Source organism: Calliphora vicina, chromosome 1 (genome assembly GCF_958450345.1).
Source record: "Calliphora vicina chromosome 1, idCalVici1.1, whole genome shotgun sequence".
Classification (NCBI taxonomy): domain Eukaryota; kingdom Metazoa; phylum Arthropoda; class Insecta; order Diptera; family Calliphoridae; genus Calliphora; species Calliphora vicina.
In genome coordinates, this window is record NC_088780.1 from 46431029 (window position 1) to 46454078 (window position 23050).

The window sequence follows — 23050 nt, forward strand, 5'->3', positions numbered from 1 at the left end:
AAAACTACAGCTATATACACATAGATAAAAAAAATAAATAACAAAATACAAATAGTAATCTAAGTCTATCTATGTATCCACTAAGTAGATAGTTACGGTATGAGTTTTAAGTAGTTAGATGTACATATGTATACGTCAATATCCTTATAAATAATTCGGTTAAAGAAAAATGATATACAATTTTAATTAAAATTCAATATTAAATAAGGATACACTATGCACGTAGTACATGTGCTTATATTTTGTATTTCTTTAACTATATGGGTATTTGGTTAAATTTGATATTGTTATAAAGTTAAAATGTTTTCGAATATTGTATTAAGATAAATCTCCGTTGAAAGGAGTTTAACAATTTTATCATTTCTCATCTATTACACAGGTCAACAGCAAAAAAAAGCCTTCACTAACCACTATATAGATTTGATGTATTATGGTTAGGGTTTTTATCCCGGGTTTTTGCCAATTTTTCACTACCCGATTCCCGGGATTTTTAGTCGGGAATCCCGGGAATTAAAAACTGACGAAAATACATAGAAAACAAGTTAGAACTCTATTTTTTTTACCAAAAAACACTGAAAAGTTTTTTTTACAGTTTTTTGCTTATATCTAGGTAATAATAGACCGCTTATTATTATTTATTTGGGGTTTTTCTTAGAAAAATTTAAAAAGTGAATTCATTATTTATAGAATTTATTTCTTATTGAATCATTCTAATTTCTTTAAATTTAATTTAAATTTCTTCTTCAAATTCATAACAAAATAGCTTAAAAAATTTATTAAATGATTAAATTGTTCTTCAATTCAAATCTAGTACAAAAAGGCTTAAGACAATTTTTTCAATTAATTTTGTAAATGATTTGATTTAACAAAAATTTAATCATTAAAAGTTTGAATAAATTCTGTTATTAATTAACTTTAAAATTAATTCAGTTTAGGAATGGATATATGGAATGAAAGGCGGACAATCTTTAATTACGGATTAAGGTCTTAGTGAATTAAGCACAACTTTTATTAATTAATTCGAAGCTCTGATATTTAATAATTATAAAACTATGTTTTTATATGAAATTTGGCTATAATATTCCTTATTTACAGTATAATTATATATTTCGGGAATAGCCGGGTACCCGGAATGTAGAAAAAAATTTCCGATTCCCGAGAATCAAAAAAGGTCGGAAAATTAAAAACCCTAACCATGGTACCTAAGTACAAAAATGGTAAAATTTTTAAATTCAATAGACAGATTTTTTTGTTAAAATTTTTTTTTTCTAAAATTCTGAATTTTTTAGATGTTTCTCCACATAATTTATAATAACTCAAAAAGGGTTAGTCCGATATTATTGAAGTAAACTTAGAAAAATTTTACATGTGTTTTGTTATTGTAACAAGAATTTTAACAAAAACAAAATACATGTAAACTGTACACTCAAAGTACACGCTTGTAAGCACACACAATTTTCTGAAAATAAGCGAATTCACTTAATTGTGAATAAATTCGGAAATAATCCATCGATTTTAACGATCGATATCTCATTTTGTTTCTATTACATGTGGCTTTGCGATAAAGCAATTTCTGCCGTTTGCGATTATTCATGATTTTTTTAAAACAAAAAAAATTTATATTTTTACATAGAAAATATATTTTTTGCTTCAATTTGTTATTATAACTCCGAAACTACAGAGCCGATTAAAACGCAATATATATGTAAAAATTCTTACATAGCATGAGGAAAATGTTTTCAATATTCAATCTATCGAAAGAAGAACATTAACTACTCAATTTTATGTATATCAAACAAAAGTTAAATTTTGTGAAAATGAGCGAATTCACTTAATTGTGAATAAGTTCGAAAAAATCAATCGATTTTTATCTTCAGTATCTCATTTTGTTGGTATTATATGCGGCTTTGCGACAAAGTAAGAAACCTTAACAAGTTCTGTCGTTTTCGATTTTTCCCGAGTTTTTTAAAACACAAAAATTTACTATTTTCACGTAACAAATATATTTTTTGCTTCAATTTGTTATTATAACTCCGAAACTACTTAGCCGATTAAGACGCAAAATATAACCGGCTTAAAGGTTATGTAAATTTGTTAAGTTTACTTCAATAATATCGGACTAACCGTTTTTGAGATATCATAAATTATGTGGAGAAGCATTTAAAAAAAATTCATAATTTTAGAAAAAAAAAAATTAAAAAACAAATCTATCCATAGAAATTAAAATTTTTACCATTTTTGTACTACTGGAGTCACAATACATCAAAATTGTGTAGTAGTTTAAAAGGCCTCCAAAATTTTTTTCGATTTTGTTGCCCTGTATTATCTATGGTAAAAGACATCATCCAGAAGTAATTTAGTTAGTCTGAAAATTTAACTTAAAATAGAGTTTGTGGAGAGACAATAAATTTATATTTTATATAATTGGATGTTAGTACCTAGGTAGACTTTGTAATTCTTAATATTTGATTGGTAAAAATTAAAACATTTTATAGAAAAATAGTCCCATAAATCCCAAAAAATATGGAAAATATTAGAATTTTAAAAGATTTGTCCATTGGGGCCACATTTGGGCCGAGGCTGATAAAAATCTTTGTGATTTAGGAGCAAATAGGCTAAATTCCAAATTTCCCCATAAAATGGTTTCAAATCCGAATGACCTGCACTTGGTCATAGTACATACTTGAATGCAATATTCTGAATGTTTATTTTCTCGGTACCTTATAAGTTCTATTGCCTTAAATTATGCCTATTAAATTCTTTATTAATTTTATTGAATTAACTTCAATAGAACTACCCATACGTTCAGTTCATTTCCTCAATGTAATCACACGAGTATGAACCTCTCTGTTGGAAATATTTTTTATGTTTAAATTGATAACCTAAATCACCTTTAAATAATTATTCTACTCAATAATTTTATATCATCAATATGTCTGCGAATATCCAAAGGGAAATATTTTGCGAACATTGTTGAAATAATTGCGCACTAGGGTGGCACTTATTTTATATATTTTGTTACATATGAACATTTAAACACATTTAATAAAAGGTAATTTCAATGTCTATATAAGCTTTGAAGTATGGAATTCTATGTGATAAAACAAATGAACTGTAAGTCATTTAGTAAAGCATAAATTTTCTAGATATTTTGAAACTTCTGATTAACTTATATTTTGAATACATGATTTTTTAATTTTTTCCAGCTAGATTTGGCAGTGGAACTGCAGTGCATGTCCCTATTTTTATACCCACTATCCATCTTAGGTCCACTTTGGAAAATCTCTTAAATTTGCATAAATCTCTGATTACAAATATCGTAATCATCATAACATTAAAATCGACGTACCTATTTTAATGAAGATCGGCTCATAATTGTTCACTTCCGACAAGCACATTAACCAACATAAATTACTTATCAGTCAGTCAGATTTTGCAATGATCAGTCCATAATTGGCCATAGATCCCACATAATATCCACTTCCGATAACAATTGTAACAACCACTTTAAAAGGTCATATCTCTCATATAAGGCCCACTTACGAAAAATACTTTAAAGCGCATAAATATCGATATTGATACAAAATTTAACACCACAAAATTATATATATTCTGGGTCCTTTCAAAATTTTTTTTTTGAAAAATATGTCTAGACCCAAAACACGAAATTTCCAATAAAATATTCAACATCTAAACATTATTCGATTTTCCGCCAAATTTCAGAATTTGATTTAAGATGATGGAGAAAGGAAAAGAGCAAAACAAGTGCCACCTTAATATCATACATTATAGAGTACACCGTTGCCAACTTTTTTTTTGTAGGAATTTAATTTAAATATGAGAAAAAGTAGTATTGAATCTTCAATTATCCACCAGTGATTATCAATTTTACTTCAATTTGCTTGAAACCTGAAGTATTTTTTTTTCAGAAGGGCGTCGAAAATGTTCCGAGACTTTTGAAAAACTTTTTCCTGCAATGCATTTAAAATAATATTATGAACAAAAATCCAAATATTTTTAAGTAAATAAAACAATAAAATTGACAATAAAATTGACATTTCTGACATTTTGAGACCCATTTGAAAATAAATTCTCTAAACTATGTTGCTGAAATTTGTACTAAAATCGCTAAAACTTACATTTTTGGATTTGCACGACAATTCAGATATGGCACTAGAGCGCTTTTTAAAAATCTTTTACATGATACCAATATCTTATATGTTTCCTTTGAAAAAAATCATAAAAATTTTAACCAAATACAGACGCCAGAACAAAAATTTTGAGAAATGGTATACTCATGGTAAACTATTCTTCCATTTTAGTTGGGAACATTGAAACCTTATCTATCCTCTACAAAAATGGGGCCACCCTATTATACTTCCACATATGTACATACACAAAATTTCCAACTTAACTACCCCATACATATGGACATTTACACACATTCTACTAACCTGTAATCCATTTGATCGGAACAATTAAATACAACCACATATTTAGCCAACGTTTTACCCATGTCCTTTACAGTTTCAGTTTTTCCTGTCCCAGCTGGACCACATGGTGCACCCCCCATACTCAGGGTTAAGGCTTGAGCTAATGTTATGTAGCATCTATATAAGAAAAATAGCAAAAAAGAGGAAAATAAATAAATTAAAACTAAACAAAAAACGTAAAATATAAAACGTTTAGTAAACTATTTTCCTTTACCGCAAAATACCGCATTCGTATTTTAAATACGAGTAGTAGGAGAATGATTAAATAAGTTTTATATTTTATTGCGAGAAGTTAAACGAAATTGTTTTATGGTTAAAATTAAATTAAAGAAATTTTTAATTTTAATATAGTTAAATAATAAGGAGAAGAATTAACCAAAAAAATATTATAAGAAAAATTTATAAATTGGTTAATTATTAGTTTTTAATCAAATAAAACAGAATAAACAATTTGTTTATGGAATGATTTAATATATAAAGATTTTATTCAATAAAAATATTAAAAAAATATAAGAAGTATGACTAATGACGTTTTTTTTTCTGGCATAAATGATGCCTTTATTCTGCCGTTTAACCTTCTATGAGTTCTTTTCTGAAAAAATGTAGTTTGATAAGAGTTAACCTGTTCTTTTCAAAACCCCGTATTTTGTTTATGTTTTAAGGTAGGGTCACACATGACAAATATTTGATGAAAAAGACGTAACCACTAAATAAAATACATTTTAATTATTTTATTTATTTGAAAAACTTATTTTACTTAGGTTGTTTCAAAAAAAAAATTTAGTTTTATTTTATTTGATGCTGTTTGATCTTACAAAACACTTGTAAGAGTAAACACGTTAAACAAATTTGTGCTAAAAAAAAGTGGTTACGCTTTTTTGAGCAAATATTTGCCATGTGTGACTCTACCTTTACTGTCATTATTATACCCTTCGAGAGAAGGATATATATAAGTTTGTCATTCCGTTTGTAATTTCTACATTTTTCATTTCCGACCCTATAAAGTATATATATTCAGGATCCTTATAGATAGCGGAGTCGATTAAGCCATGTCCGTCTGTATGTCTGTCTGCCTGAAATGTATGTCTGTCCGAAGCCCCCAAATAACTCACATACACGATTTATACATCAATATATCCGGAATTCTTCCGGCTCGATTGCCATTTAAAATCGTGAAAATCGGTCCACAAATGGCTGAAATATAAGAAAAAAACCAGGACAACCTCGATTTTTTACCTATTTTTATACCTACATATATCTGGATTACTATAGACAATATGGACCTTTGCAATGACGTATATAAGACCATAGTAAGTTGGACCTGCAATAGGTCAAAATCGGAAAAAAAAAATATTTTTTAACCCGAATTTTTTTTCAAATTGGAAAAAAGAGAATTTTGTCTGCTCATTAAGAATTACGTTTTGCGGAAAAAAAAACACCACTCAAAAAAAGGCTAAGCTTGATGGTGCAGAGTTCCCGCACCATCAATTTCAATGGTAAAAAAGTGGTTTACTGAATTTTGTTATGGCCGTTATATTTCGGAAGATGCCGAACGTTCTGGATGCCCAGTTGAGGTCTCTACATACGAAACAAATGAAAAAAATCAAGATATGGTGTTGGCCGATCGGAGATTGAAAGTGCGAGAGAAGCCACATGGCTCAGTGGTTACAATTGTAAGATCACTTGGGTATGAGAAAGTTTTCCGCAAAATGGATGCCTTGTTGGCTCACAACCGGATGCACAAGAGTGCAGTTTCCATGGCAAAAATCCATGAAATAGGCTATGAAATGCTATGAGTGACTATTTATTGTTTCCAATGTCTCGGCAGAAAGAGATTTGACTTCAACCATGAAATCATCTCACAAAAAATACCTATTTCGATGACTTCGACAAATCTTATTTTGTGTAAGGGATAAAAAAAATTGGAGATTCGTTGTAAAAAGTGCATAGAGCTCAAAGGAGACAAAGGAGAAGATGTGGAAAAATAAAATAATTTTTTATCCAAAAACGTGTGCTTCATTCAAAAAGGCATGGACTTTTTGACCCATCCTCATATATTCAGTATTACACTTACCGATCCGTTAAGGGTGTTATGACTAATCTATCTGTACAACCCAAATACTCATTTTGATAGGTAAAAGTAACATCGGTAACAGAAATCCAAGTTTTATCCAAATCTTCTTTGAAGTAAAAACGACACTGCTTTAACCATTCAAAATCATTAGCAGATTTTATATTCATGCGGCACTTCAATTAAAAAAAAATGTATTTAATCTTTACTAACTTTTCTTATCACAACTCACCAATATATCAAATATATCCCTCTGATGAACATGAATTGTTATCAACGTCTCAAAATTGGTTCTCTCCATTTTAGTCAGATTTCTTGTGGTCTGATCGATAAGTGTATTTAAAATGTCCAGAAATTTATTATTCGTTTCTGACATGACTTTCCTCTCATGCCTGGCCTGCATCAGAGCCATTTCCGCATCGCGTGTCCAAATCATTTGTATGCCCAATAGGCCAACTTGGGCCGGTACCTTCTCCAGAAAACCTAATAAAGTGAAATTTGGATCATTGATTGTGGCATAGGCGGTACGTATAATGGAATGCAATGACTGCTGTGCTGTGACCAGCAATTGAGTTAGCCATGTCTCAACAGAACCTTCGGCTCGTATGGCACGATCCAGCTGTATCATTTCACCTTCATTTGAAATGATGGCCATCATTTTGTTGTACTCGATGTCATGAAATTTAACTTTACGCGTATTATCAAATATGGATAATAAATGGTTTTGTATGGTGTGAGAATCGGATGCTTGACCCAGAATTTCCAATAAAGCTGGATCGGAGACAAAAAAGAATCTGGGAAACATCATACGCTTGCGTTCTAAATAGCCACTTAAAGATTTCTGGCATATTTCCAATTGCTCCTGAAGATGAGGCAACAATTGCTTTAGCAAATCATCGCCTACACAGCATGCTACTACACCAGGAGTTTCGTGAGCTCTTTGCATTATCTTTTGCCAGGATTTGTCGATTTTGGAAAACCGTTTAGCTTCCTTAGGCAATTGCTTGGCAATGTCACCACCCACAAATACAGCCTCCAAATACACCCACATATTCTGCACCAATAACCATCTTTCCAAGATCTCATTGGAATTTGAAAGATCATAAACCCATTGCTGAATTTGCTTGCGAAACGGAGCATTGTAGCGATTGGATAACAGAGAACCCAAAATCATTAAACTATCTTCCAGTTGACCTATAGTCTCTGCTGTGGTATCACCTCGTAGCAGTAGTTCACCCCGATTATTGAAACTCATAAATTGTAGTTCATGTACAGACCACTCATTGGTCACCTGCTTTAATTTCGCCTCTATATCTTTCTCTTTCATGGCACTTATACAAATATCCTCAATATCTTCTTTATGCTTTAATAAGGGAGCTTCCAGTATATTCTTTAAAGAAAAGCCCTCCGAATCAAATTCAAAAATATAATTGCTAACATCCATAATTCTTTGCCAATGGCGTGGTTTCATCGCCTTATTGGCCATTAACTCCAGCAAAGGACACATATCATTAAAGTCATCTATGGTCTTCTTCAAGGCATGAAAAGCCGGCCATTCCTTCAAACCCTTGGGCAGCTTACGACAACGATTTTGAAATTCCATCAACTCATTATTAATCTCCTCTATATCCACCTCATTCCAAGGTATATCATAATAACTACTAACACGATCTATTACATCATTATAGAGTTTATATAATTTTTGCAATAAATTCAATTCCTTTCTAATCTGTCCCAATTCTGGGTAATCGGTTTGTGGTAAACCAAATAGTTCTTCACCACTTTGATATGTCTGCAGTCTACGCCACATTCCCTCAAAACGATTTTGAAATAGTATTAAACGGTCAGAAGCTTCTCGGGGTGTAAGACCAGGCTGCATGGGTCCTGCTGTACGATATTCATTGACATAGGTAATTTTATCTTGTTTAAAATTGTCCAAGTTCATTTTCAAATCATCCTGGAATGAAGGCTGCATTTCCAACAACTTTACTTGAGCTTGCAGAGCACAAGCTAATAGATTTTGAAAGGTGGAACGTAGATTGTCTACCAGATCAAATTGTTCTCTTTCAACCTGTACTTCGTAACGAGTGAGGACATTAAAGGCTTCCTGTAAGGCGAAAGAAAATATAGCGTTATATTTTTAATTGGTATTACACTAAATTTTTAATTATAATGAATTAATATATGATGGTGGGTCAATAATTCCCTGCCTTTTTGAATTTTCCGGCTCTTAACTAAAAGGGTATATGTGCTCCTGTCAACAGGCATCTGTCAGTTGACTCCTTTCAAAATTTGAACAAGCTGTGTCATTTAGTTTGTGTTTGACAGCCATTGATAACAGACTGCATCGTGACTTGAGGAGCAATTGGAAAAAAGTGAATTTCGTCTGATCATTAAGCAATAGTTTTTGCGTAATAGTTTTTATTATAAATAATATGGGAACAGTGCGCCACCAATTTCAATGATAAAAAAGTGGTTTACTGAATTTCGTTGTGGGCGTACAAGCATGGAAGTTGCCAAAAGATCTGAAAGTCCAGTTGAGATCTCTACACCCGAAACAATAGAAAAAATCGCGATATGGTGTTGGCCGATCGAATATTAAAAGTGCGAGAGATTGTGGAAGCCATAAGCATCTCAAATGGCTCAGTGGTTTCAATTTTGAATGATGTATGTATGATAAAGCTTTCCGCAAGATGGCTGGCGCTTTTGCTCACAATCGGGTGCACAAAAGGTACAAACATATGCAGTTCCCATGGCAAATATCAATGAATATCCACGAAATGCTCCCTCAGCGGAAAGAGATTTCACTCCAACGATGAAATCTCTTTGATGACCTTATTTTTTGGAAGGTATAATAAAATTGGAGAAACGTTGGACAAAAATCATAGAGCTCAAAGGAAACTACGTTGAGAAATGAAGTAATTTTTTGTTAAAAAACCTGTGTTTCAAAGGCACGGACTTTTTGACCCACCTTAATATGAATATCTTTATGTCTTCCATTCAAAAAATAATACTGTAGCTTTTGAGAAGGCAGAACCAAATGGTTCAAGTCATATTAACTAGAAAATTACTTTGTAGTATCTGAAATGCAAACGGTTTAATTCTGCATATATTCCAAATATACATTATGTGATGATTAGGGTGATCGGCCCGGTTTTTAATAACCGGTTTTTTTGGTTAAGTCTGTTTCGGTTTTTCTGAAAAACTCACATTTCGAATATCGAAGAAACCAGGGTTTTCTCCTCGAATAGCCGGCTTTTTCTAAAAGTGAGTTTTTATGAGTTTTAGTGTATTAAAAACTTTAAAAAATATTCAAAATCCATAAAACTTTTTTAAAGCAAATACTCCAACTATTTTAGAAGAGTTTTTATATTTAGACAAATGTCACAAGCGATCTGGAGAGCTTGAAAACTTATTCAATGCTTTGCAATGTCCTGCAAGTAGACTGAGTGAAAGATCATTTTCAATGTTTAGCTTTATAAACCCAAAAGAAAAAAATCCATATACACCAAAGCATTTAAACTGTGTTTTATTCCTAAGAGATTATTTTAACCTTCATAAGGTTAACGATCTTCGGATCAAATTTAACCAATTTTTGAAAAAAAAACCTAACGTAGTTGTTGACATTTGAAATTAAATAAAATTCATAAAATATCGAAAATATCAACAACGCACTTTTAGAAAAAATTCAATTTTAATTTCAAAATGGGTCAAATTTGACTCATCACTAGGGTGATCGAAGAATCTATCACCCTAGTGATTATAATTAAAGAGACGAATATTAGGTTACAACTTTTATATTACAGGTTAGCATGAGTTGGCAACTTTGTTAGGTTCTTTATGGAAATAATGTATGATGTTAGAACTGAGAAACCCTACTTTAATATCTCTTACCTCGATAGGATCAATACGCAATTCCATATCCACCTCCTGTTCTCTAATCTTACTCAAAGTCTCCATAATCATGCGCACATCATCCAAATCTCGAATAGGACGATCTAATTTACGATCCATTTCATTAATAACAGCATAAACATAATCCATTTCCTTTTTATATTTCTTCTTCATGGCTTGGCCAATTTTATGATTGCAAGCTAAAATCAAAAACAAAAACCATTTAAAATATCTATAAATAATCCCAAGCTGAAACCAGTAACTCACATTTTATTTCAATGGCCAAGCCATATTTTAATCTTTCGTTATACACTGCAATACATTGGCCAAATACCTCCATATCGGGTTCAATTACAAGATTTGCATCCAATTCTGCTAGACATCTTAAGGTAGACTCAAATTCTTGTAAACCAAATTCCATTAGCTGTCTGGTAGTGCGATCATTCTTCCACAGGAAATGATAAGGTTTCCAACGTTTAATATAGATTTGAATTTCGGGTTTAATATTTTTTGTGCAATTCGATAAGAGATTTAAAGCCTTGGCCACCTCCTTATTATCCATAATGGCCGAGTAAAACGATTTCAACATATGGGGCATTTGAGGACGTTCCTCTGAGGCCAATGCATATAGTTTACGACGTTTGGTATTATGATTACGACCCACCCGAGGTTGAGGTGTTATGGAAACTTGCTGTTGAGATATAGAAGTGTTATAAATATTTTATAGTTTTTTGGTATTACTTGATACTTACCGGATTTTCTTTGCCACTAGTCCATTGTGCCACTCCCTTAGCTATGCCAGTTATATTTCGTCCAGCTGTAATTAATATTTCTTGCAATTCTTCTAGATTGGGTTTTATTACTACATTGGGAATTTGCAGTTGTGCATATAATGCGAATACCGGTTTCTTAATCAATGTTTCATCATCGTCAGCTATGAAACGTCGTCTTATAGTATCCAAGGCGGCACGGATAACTTTTATTAAAACATCTATAACTTTGCGACTATAATAACGTCGCATTTCCACCACAGCATTGCAGACCATGTCCTAAAATAATGCATGTAAGGTTAATTATTTATTTCCTCTCTTATTTAAGGGTAACCGTCAACTAACCTGCATGCCTTTGGGTAAACTTTCCGAAGTGGCCAACAAAGTAAGAGGATTGTCAAAACAAGACCATAAAATACTCCAATCTTGTTGTTGACCACCCGAACCCGTAGCTCCTCCAGCATTTGAAGTAGACGCACCACCTGCTGCGGCGCTAGTACTAGCCCCTGCAGTATCTCCACCTTTTCTAGCCGAAGCTGACTGGTCCTTAGCTGAAGCTATGGCAAGTCGGAATGGATTAATTATCTTACTATAATTTTTCTAAACAGCAGAGATTTACCATCAAACAATGTTACAACATCATCTCCAGCTATTTCTTTGAACGTTTCTGTGGCCTTATCCACCAAATTTAGGACCTCTTCGACGGCTTCTGAAACCATTTGACTTTTACGATTCAATTCTATAGCAGCTTTGCGACAAGACTCTTCGCTTTTTTCCAAAAACTCATCAACCGACCAGATTTCATCATCTAAAATATGTTGTTAAAAAGTATGTATAGTTTTCGATAATCAAAATTATGAATTTCTGTTTTACCAACCTCCGGGCAAGACTTGTAGCGATATCTCCTGCATACACATTAACACATGCAATATACGATTGGAGTAGATATCATGTATTCTTGCCACCAGTACTTCAAATGTTTCAATAGCTTGTTTACAGCGTTCATAGAATTTATTCCAATTTTGATTGGTCCACTAAAAGTAAATGGACTTGATTAAAATTATTTAGAACAATTTTAGCCCTGAACTATTTTTCATGTTTTAATTAAATGCATAATTATTACTTTTCTTCAATTTTAACTCCAATTTACTTACATTAATTGTGGTCAAGCCCGGTTTTAACATGGCCGTCAAACGTACAAGTTGGGGTAAAAACAAAGGCCTCACTTCCAGCTTAACGGCTCTCACAGTACTCAAAAACATTTTTATAAGATGCTACAAATATAAACACATTTCTTAAACAATTATAAAGAGAAAATTTCAAATAATTACTAACGTTTAATGAATCCTGTATGGTGATAAAATATTCCTGGCGACTCATCAGTGTAGCCGCCACAATAGGTAATTCAATATTTAATTTGGCCAACAGTTTAGCCTCACGTATCAGCAACGGAATAGTTGGATGTAAATTAACAAAAATACGATCTCCTTGCAAAGACAACAGGGGCTGCAAGAGACATGCATCCGCCACACTAACATCTTGATCCAGCCATATGGAAATTATTTCATCTTCATACTCATGCAATATGGTCATAACATGATTGAAACGATGTTCCAAGTCCCTGCAGGGCGGTAAATTACCCAAAACCGGGTGCTCACATACAGCGTCAACCAATTCGCTGATATGGCAATCCAAAGAACGAGTCCAATACACACGACCCGCCATGGGTGGAAAATTTCTGCTAACCGGTGGATCATCTCTTTGTTTGCGAAAAAGTTTCAATACTCTCTCAACTTCCTTATCCACATAGCGTATAATGCGCAAGTACTTCTCATCCATTTTGGTTAAAGGTATTTTCTCGCTAACCTTTTCGAAACGTACTAGAAACCGTATACACTGAGGCGTTTCCCAGACGGTATCAAAATTCGTTTCTATTAGAGTAGCTATGGTATCTTTCAAAGTATCTGTTTTACTTATGAATTTTTCATAATCCTCATTAAAGTCGGCATTACGATGATCTAAATAATCATACTTCTTCGACAATATATCCTTTTTGGCTTCCTCAAACAGATTTGAGGCCTCCTCTAAGGCCTCGCCCAATAATAATCCCTCTAATCTCCTTTCAAATAAATGATTGTAATCATCGATTAAATTAAACATAGAGGTGATTTTCGATAAACGTTCACAAAATGTATCAAATTTTCCAAAGACGAAATTTTCCGAAAATCCAAATGGTGTTTGATTAGGTAGAAATGGTTGCTCTCTAACGGTGTAGTAGGTTTCGTGATAGATGTGATTTAGTTTAATGCAATTACTAAGTTTAGTGCGTACTAAGTTGCGGTCCTGCGACCAAATTGTTTCCTTGCAACGACAAGTTATATAGGATTTGCAGGTTTCTATCATTTGATTGGTGATCTGAAGTTTAAACAAAATAAATAGATAAAATAACGTCCATGTATAGTAATATAGTAAATAATTTGGGTTTTGGTTCTACTTACCTTAACCATAAGTGCTGAAGTTCTTTCAGAGGTATTATAAAATTGTGAAACACTATAAATTAAACGTACTGTTTGCAATAGGCTTAAAATAGACTCCTTCATGCAAACCTGAAATTGTAAAAATTGTATTGTAAATTATTTTATTTTTAAATTGATAAACAAGTCAATAAGATTTTTATAATTTTGGTGACCTAATTTTATTACAAACTTGATTTTTGATCAATTATAATAGATCAAAATTTACAGTAATTTATTAATTATGAATTATTCTAGAAAACATATACAAGTATTTAGAGGAGTCCATAATAATTAAGAAGAAAGCAAATATTTCTGAACTTTGATTTAGTAGAATATTCAATGTCTCAATATTGATTAAGTTGTTCCAATATGAACTCTGTGAGCTTTAAAAGTAACATGTATGGCTTTCAAATTTCATAAAAAGTAGGCAAAAGGATCATTGTATATAAAATGGAGATATCTATATCAATATTCTGATAGCAACCCATTTGTATCGGTCATAGGCAAGATACCATATTTTTGTTTAGATCTTTCTATATACCCGATGGATTTTAATATCTCTGTATTGAAAGACTTGGGCTGTTTTGACTATATTTATATATAATGTTATATAAAGTTAATACAGCTTTTGATAACAAATGTAAAGGCGGAAACAAATGTACGATTTGAAAAAAGCAAATCCCGCAATTCCAAACAACAAAAAAAATCTGCAAATGTGCAATATTATTGAAAGACTGAGTTTTAAAAGTTGAATATTTTTGAATCTAATTCAGATTTTGACTTAAAATTTTTTTGTAAGACACAAAAATTAACTTATCTAAATAAAAATAGTTCGGAATAAATGTGGATCAAATTGGTCCTAATATTTGCAATCTTATTAAAATTTGTATACAAATTTTAGTTTTAGAAACTCAATAAATAAAGTAATATGTAAGAAAAACTTTATTTATTAACAGAAATCCATGAAATTTTCAACATTTTTTAAATTTTTCATTCTAAATAAAAAAGGGTAAAAAAATTTGTCAAAAGACAAATTTTCCTAAAAATTTGCGGGAAAATCCCAAAAATGGTAATTTTTACAATTTTGCTCATAGGGTACACATAAAAAGCGGACCAAGGTAAGGGAAAATTTTAAGTTTTGAAATGCCTATAACTTGGAAAATTTTTTTTTCTCTACCCCACTTGGGAGCATTTGGCTTCCACAAAGCATCTTCCATCTTATACGATTTGTTCACAGTTGTTTTTTTTTCGCATATTTCCCATGTAATATTGCACTCCTTGTTATTGGAGTATCGTGCGTCTTCATGAACGATGTTGCCATTATAACCAGACTGTTGTTATTTTTGTATCAGTTTCGTAAACGGTTTTTGTTCCTGCTATGTAGGTAATTGGTCTGCTGTAGCGGGTCCAAGGATACATGTAGGAGGTTGCCATAAGATCAGGCCTATTGTTATTTTTGCCTTGTGTCAGTTTCGTTAATCGGTTGTTGTTCCAACTAAGTAGATGATTGGTCTGCTGTAGCTGGTCTAGGATAATGGTGCTGCCATCTGTCGTTGCCTAGAAACATCTTAGAAATTATAAGAGATAAATCTTTGAAATTGGATGGGAAACAAAAAATGGCACGTGATTAAAAGGTACACTAATTTGAGTCCTCATAGCGCCGCCCTGGAGCATATGTAGCGCCCACTTTATTAACTTAAACTCGAACCCTCCTTGGCTACGCCCACGTCAAATTTTATTTCGATCAGAAACATTTAGAAATGCCAGATTTATTTCCAAAAAATTTAGATATTTCCATGGCAGAACAAGCAAGGTACAATTATTATGCTGGGTATACACGATACTAATTTTCGTACTAATCGTAGTATGAGTTGAAGTACGATTTTGTGATAGACGTTACTACAAATCGTACTATTTCCTTTGAAAAAAATGACAAGTAATAAAAATATCACAAAAATCAAAAATTTTTGATTTTCATACTTCGTTAGTACGACAATATGATACACGTTACTAATTTCATACTTATACGATTTATCGTACGACTTATCGTAACGTGTATACTAGGGTGGCCCTTAATAAACGAAAGTTGGATTTTGGCCATTCTCACCCTCCAGTTTGGTGAACATTAGCAAAAAAATCATCCTGAAAAAATTTTAGGTAAATAGGTTGGGGTTAAGACGTGAAGTTTTGAGATGCATTTACAAGGGGAAAAAATGCATTTTTTTCAGTTTTTGTAAAAATTTTGCCATTAAAAAATTACTTTTGTAATTTAATTTAAAAGAATCGAAATGTGTACTTAATTGTCGTTCTAATGAGACATAAAAAACAGAAATCGGTCAAAAAATGTTAAAGTTATTAAAAATTCGCCAGGCCATTAACGTGTCTCAGGCCACTAGAACATGAAATGTAGGAACAAAATTAACATATTTTGAGAAATATTAAAATAAAAGCTCATTTTTACTTAAAATATGTCCATATTTACTTGTATATGAGTTTTTGTCTTCGTAGGATACCGTTAACCTATTCTTAGGTATGAACAAAAAAATTTTATTTTTTTAACGGCAGTTTCAAAACTCCATTTTCAAATTTTTAAAAATTTTGTTAAACAAATTTCAGAATTTTTTGATCATCTCATTGGGATTTATTAAGAGTATAATAGGGAATTAAATCGTGAAAAAATTATGAAAATATCTCTTATAGTTTTTCCGTACCTGCGATTTAAATTTTGATTTTCGAGAAAAACCAATTATTTGGCAATTTTTAGGCCAATGAGCTCTATTTTCTTACTCTTATGAATTTTAAGCAAAACTTAATTAGAATATTATAGTCCAGATAATTCTAAATATACTCTGAAACTTTTACTAAAATCAAAAAACGTTAACCCTTAAATCGTGAAGGTCAAAGGTAAAATTTTTCAATATTTGGAATTTCTCTTGGAAAGATTTTGAAATGTTCGAAATGTTGTATATTTTTGGGCCGATTTTGATGAAATTTAACAAAAATATAACATAAACTCTAGGGTTTATAATAACAGCACAAGAATGGAAATTAACGCTTAATGGCACTTGGGGTTAAAATGACACCAAACTTTTAAAATCATAATTTTTTATGGTTTTAGAAGTTTGGGGTCATTTTAACACCAAGTGCTATATAGGGTTAATTTTAATTTTTCTGCTGCTTTTGTAAATACTAGGCTTTGTGTTATATTTTTGTTAAATTTCATCAAAATCGGCCCAAAAATATACAACATTTCGAACATTTCAAAATCTTTCCAAGAGAAATTCCAAATATTGAAAAATTTGACCTTTGACCTTCACGATTTAAGGGTTAACGTTTTTTGATTTTAGTAAAAGTTTCAGAGTATATTTAGAATTATCTGGACTATAATATTCTAATTAAGTTTTGCTTAAAATTCATAAGAGTAAGAAAATAGAGCTCATTGGCCTAAAAATTGCCAAATAATTGGTTTTTCTCGAAAATCAAAATTTAAATCGCAGGTACGGAAAAACTATAAGAGATATTTTCATAATTTTTCACGATTTAATTCCCTATTATACTCTTAATAAATCCCAATGAGATGATCAAAACATTCTGAAATTTGTTTAACAAAATTTTTAAAAATTTGAAAATGGAGTTTTGAAACTGCCGTTAAAAAAATAAAATTTTTTTGTTCATACCTAAGAATAGGTTAACGGTATCCTACGAAGACAAAAACTCATATACAAGTAAATATGGACATATTTTAAGTAAAAATTAGCTTTTATTTTAATATTTCTCAAAATATGTTAATTTTGTTCCAACATTTCTTGTTCTAGTGGCCTGAGACACGTTAATGGCCTGGCGAATTTTTAATAACTTTAACATTTTTTAACCGATTTCTGTTTTTTATGTCTCATTAGAACGACAATTACGTACACATTTCGATTCTTTTAAATTGAATTACAAAAGTAATTTTTTAATGGCAAAATTTTTACAAAAACTGAAAAAAATGAATTTTTTCCCCTTGTAAATGCATCTCAAAACTTCAGAGGGCTTGCGGCACATCTTAACCCCAACCGATTTACCTAAAATTTTTTCAGGATGATTTTTTTACTAATGTTCACCAAACTGGGGGGTGAGAATGGCCAAAATCCAACTTTCGTTTATTAAGGGCCACCCTAGTGTATACCTAGCATTAGAAAGTACGTTCTCAATTATACATTCCCTATAACGTCAAACAAAAGAAAATTAGAAAAAAACAAAACGAAATGTCTAAGACAAAAATAAATTAATCATTGTAGAATTAGCAAGGTACAATTATTAGAAAGTATGCTCTCAATTATACATTCCCTATAACGTCAAACAAAAGAAAATTAAAAAATATAAAAAGGAAATGCCAAAAAAAAATAATTGAATTTAAATTTGTGTTACGAAAAAATTCAATTTCAACCATAAATTCATTAATAATTGAAGAAAAACTATATTTTATTAAATAAATGTGTACTAGTTTCAATTAAAACGTTAAAAATGTATAAAATATCGCGGTAACAAATTGAAAAAAGGTAAGTAATTAAACACATAGTTTGACGTTTTAGGGTTGAATAATGAAAACTCTCTCTAATAATTGTACCTGGTAACTGATTGTACCATGAAATTAATTAAACAAATTTTTGTGTATTTACTTTTTTTCGTGAAATATTTAATTGAAATTAAATTTTTTACAAATAAATATGTGTTAGTTTTAATATAACGTGCAAAACATTGCGAAAACAAAATAAAAAGTGATGAGAATAAATGCGTCATTTGACGTTGTAGGGGTAAATATTGAAAACTCTCCCTAATAATTGTACCTGGTTGGTTCTACCATGGATATTTCTACTTTATATTGATATAAATTTGTTTTTAAGCCAATTTACATCCTAAGCTCAAACTGTACGTTGAAATTTGAATTCAAAATAAAATGAAGCAATAGTCCCACAAATTTTATTTAGAAAGGATTTATAAAATTGGATCCTATCTGTCTGGTGAAGGACAAAATGATGTTACAACTTAAAATTATAATCGTTATTTCCTTTCAGTTATTAATCATTTATGTCATATATTTTACATTTTAAGGAGTTTGATACAAGAAAATTCATATAATGGAAACAACCAGATTCGTAAATATATGTAAAATGCAGTAATTTATACATACCGGATCATCCAAATACAACGAATGACAACAATGTTCCATGGCCTGAATAAATTTCGAATTATCCCTGGCCTCATTGTAGCAAAACGTTATCTTACGATCTGTTTCCTTCCAATCGCGCATCACCTTCGAATTAGCCAAGTACAAACAGTGCAACGTGAACTGAACCTCCTTCTCTTGCAGGTGAGCCAAAAGCTGTGAAAATTGTGCACCACGTTTCTTCCAATACTCCAGTTCATCCTGGGGACCACTATGATCGTTCTCTTTACGCAGCTGTTCACTTTCGCCCAATATCTTCATAATGCCTTTAATCCAATTGGTCACCCTCTCCCCGAGTTGATTGCAAAATTCTTGATTCTTTGATAGGTCTTTGACCTCTTCGATTTGATCGATTTTCTCAAACATATCACAGCCATCATTAAAAACATTATAATGGTCACAAACTTGTTCACAAACGCGTAGAGCACTGCAAAATGAACGTAGACCGGGTAAAAGTTGTCCCTTTATGAGACCACAACTGATATCCTCCTCATCACCTTCCAGACTGGGAAAAGCCAAGGCCTGCATGAACACATATTCAACAATACGTTCGATGGAGGTAACCAAACCAATATTTTTGGCATCAATAATGCCACAGAATCTAAATGAAATATATAAATTATTTAGTATTGATTTTAGCTTTTAAGCAATTGTTTTAACAAAAAAAAAACATTTAAAATTAAATTCTCAAAAAGGTTTGTTTAACAATTTGTTAATCGATGTTTTTTCTTTCTCAATATTTATTTTAAAAAGGAAAATATTTATTTTTATACACAAGTACGAGTATTTTTTTTATCCTTTTTCTCGTTTAACTTACAAATCCTTTTGAAAACCCTCCTCAGGCAATTGTTTTGTTACATTTATACGAAATATATAGATACAAATGCCGGTAAAAGCACATGTCCAGCCATCAGTTAGAAATAATTTCTTCTGCTTTACGGGTGCCGAGCCACCTGGTGATGTGCCACCACCTCCACAAATAAAAGAATAACAAAAAATATGTGTAACAAATTATGGTTAGAATATGAATTCATGCATGCATTGGATATGAATTCACAAATGGAAAATAAATATTAGTTGTACCTAGAATTTTTTTTTATATTTTTCATTCATGAATAAGAAATATTTATTTTATTTTGTTGTATTTAAAAATGTTTGTTGAAACGATAAATTTTTGGGATATCAAATGAAAATACATAAATATTTTTATTATATTCGTTGGGGTCGAATGTTATTGCACCCTTTAGAAAATATTGGTCAAAAAATGTCAAATTTATCATAACCTACTTTCAGAAGTCATCTTAAATTGTCAATCCAGATTTTAACTCAATGAGTTAAAACATAAATGTACAAATTCGGAAAATGTAGTAAGTCAAAATAAGAGACAAACTATAAGTTGGAAGTATTTACCTATTATAGAGTGTATGAGGTTAGGTCAAGGTCGGTATTTTTGCTTAAAGGCTTTTTACAGATAAATTTACAAAATTTACAAAATTGTTTAAGACGTCACTATGCAATAACTATATATATTATGTTATACATAGTTATATTTAATGAACATTACTGTATTTACATTAAGAATTTTTTTTAGATTTTTATTTTAAAATCATTTCACAAATAAACCAACTTACCTTGAGGCGTCTTTGAACTACTCGATGCCATAGCCGAACGTGAGGTGCTCGGCTTATTTGGATCTAGTACAGGTTGGGGTTCCGGTTCATCAACCTCTTGATAAAACCACAACAGTTTATTTTTCATATTTGGTAAAAATAATTGATTGATTTCATCCAACTTTGGAAAAAATTATTATATCCTTAAAGCAATTAGTAAACATAATAATATTTCTTAATACTAACCATATCACCCTCAAATATATAATCCATCAACTGATGCCTCGGCAATTGCGTGGCATCGATTAACAGTTGAAAAGTAAACTCCAAACGGGGATCCATTTCCCCACGCCTTGCCTTACGTTCACATTCTTCACGTCTCCGCTGTGCTTCGTCAGCGTCAGTGGTCATTTTAATAATAACGGTATGATATCGTAATCCCAGACCAATTGTGGTTCAGAAAAAATTAACATATTGTGTGTTTAAGGCAAAAATATTTTTTTTTTATTTGGAAGTGCACATTGTAAAACGAGGAGGAAAGATGTCGTTTCAAAAACAAAATGGCAAGTACCAAAAAACAAAATCAAAGAGGACAGAGATTTTAAAAATTGTATTCTTGTTAAGTTTGAATATAAAAAATTTCAAAAACCTTTATAACAAAATTCAAAAAATAAGTAAAAGTTTTTTACATAAAATAGTTTAAAAAAATCAAAATGTTTCAAAATCCTTCTAAATTAAAAGAGCAAAAGGTGTAAATGTTATTGTTCGAAAATTGATAAAAATTTAGTGCTAATTCGTGTATGCTGATTTTAATTTAAGAGTTGAATACTTAAAAAAAATATTATAAAACGTTATCTTTCATCAAATAGATTGAGTCTACTTCAGAAGATTCCAGTTCCAAAATACTTGAATGGCTCCTAATTATTTGCAAAGTATACTTAATCATATGCATCTTTCTTCTATTTCGTAATTATATTAATTTTTAACGCCAATGATCTCGATTAATTTAGTTCTTGATTTGCACTTACACGCAGAGAAAAAATATAATTGGGCATGGTTACTGTAACCATTTAAATAGCGTTACAAGATTTTTAACAATATTATAGTCACAGTAACCATTTACATGATTGTGGTAACCATAATATGGTTAATTTACGATTCACATGATTGTATCAACCGTATATATGGTTACAGTAAACAAATATATGTTTGTGGCAACCATATTTATGATGAATAATTTTATCATAATATGTTGTTATCAGATTATGATAAGCCTTAAGCCGAGAGCACCATAATATGATAAGTCCTTCATCATATGAATGGTTGTCACAAACATATATTTGTTTACTGTAACCATATATATGATCCAATCATGTGAATCGTAAATTAACCATATTATGGTTACCACAATCATGTAAATGGTTACTGTGACTATAATATAGTTAAAAAACTTGTAACAATATTGAAATGGTTACAGTAACCATGCCCAACTATATTTTTTCTCTGCGTGTACACAAAACGATAGAATTTGTTCAGCCTTTTTATTAATATTCAGACCACATGCATATCGACTTATATTTCCCTTGGGAAGTAAATTCTGAAAACTATTTCCTAAATAGGAAGAAATCTATTTATGCTGAGGTATAAGGCAATATAATACCTATGTGTCCAAACTCTAGTTACTGAGTTACTAACATATTAGCTGAAGCAACAGAGAAATTCGGTAGGAAACCACCATAAGAGGTAAGGATAAACCCCGGTAAAGCTTTATGTGGAGCTTAAGGTATAAATTCTCGCATAACGGTTTTGAAAACCTAGTTAAGAAAGCTAAAAGACAATACTGGAGACAGCTCTTCAGAAAGAAATCGGCTATGTGAGATTTTATCTTCAGGTCCAACTGTATGTTGGATATACAGAAAATTAATGAATCTGGGACCACAAATATTAAAGATACTCTGGAGGTACTAGTGGAAGCAGATTTTCCTGGCTGTCAGGAACGAAACACTCAGTCTAGGGATCATTAGCACTTAATAGTTTACATCTCTTTAGGACTTCATTCCGTATGACTTACAGGAAAACATTTATACTTAAATGGCATTGATCCTGAAAATCTTCAGACCAAAGGTTCGTAAGAATTAATTTTAAAAATCAAATTATATTTGATCTCTTAACCATTGCGTTAATGCCTTCATTATGAATTAATTCATAGGCTTAATTTCTTAGTACTTCAAACGTATTGCATTCATTCACTTGCGAATTCATTCTTTATAGAATTAATTCCTTATTGAATCATTCAAGTTTTAATAATAGCATTAAGAATATAGTGATCAATTGCATTAGACATTTTTGTTCAATTAATTTTGTAAATGATTAAACGCAAAAAAAATGAAGAAAAAATACTTTAATGCAATTTAGATTTAATTTGTTTTCACACTAATTGAAACATTCAATGGTTGATCCAACAATGAACTAATTCTATTTAAATAA

At 31.0% G+C, this 23050-nt stretch overlaps 1 protein-coding gene across 1 annotated transcript in view; it reads right to left on the bottom strand.

Moving 5' to 3' along the window:
* Positions 1 to 20974, bottom strand: part of Dhc1 (Dynein heavy chain 1) — a 108454-nt gene extending 87480 nt beyond the window's left edge. Inside the window, 16 exon segments of the mRNA XM_065515984.1 lie at positions 4455 to 4610; positions 6568 to 6740; positions 6797 to 8671; positions 10459 to 10658; positions 10726 to 11158; positions 11160 to 11507; positions 11574 to 11764; positions 11848 to 12036; positions 12106 to 12262; positions 12383 to 12502; positions 12564 to 13643; positions 13727 to 13834; positions 18918 to 19554; positions 19771 to 19924; positions 20585 to 20744; positions 20810 to 20974. Of these exon segments, the coding sequence (XP_065372056.1) occupies positions 4455 to 4610; positions 6568 to 6740; positions 6797 to 8671; positions 10459 to 10658; positions 10726 to 11158; positions 11160 to 11507; positions 11574 to 11764; positions 11848 to 12036; positions 12106 to 12262; positions 12383 to 12502; positions 12564 to 13643; positions 13727 to 13834; positions 18918 to 19554; positions 19771 to 19924; positions 20585 to 20744; positions 20810 to 20974 (6146 nt within the window).
* Between the last annotated feature and the right edge of the window lie 2076 nt (positions 20975 to 23050).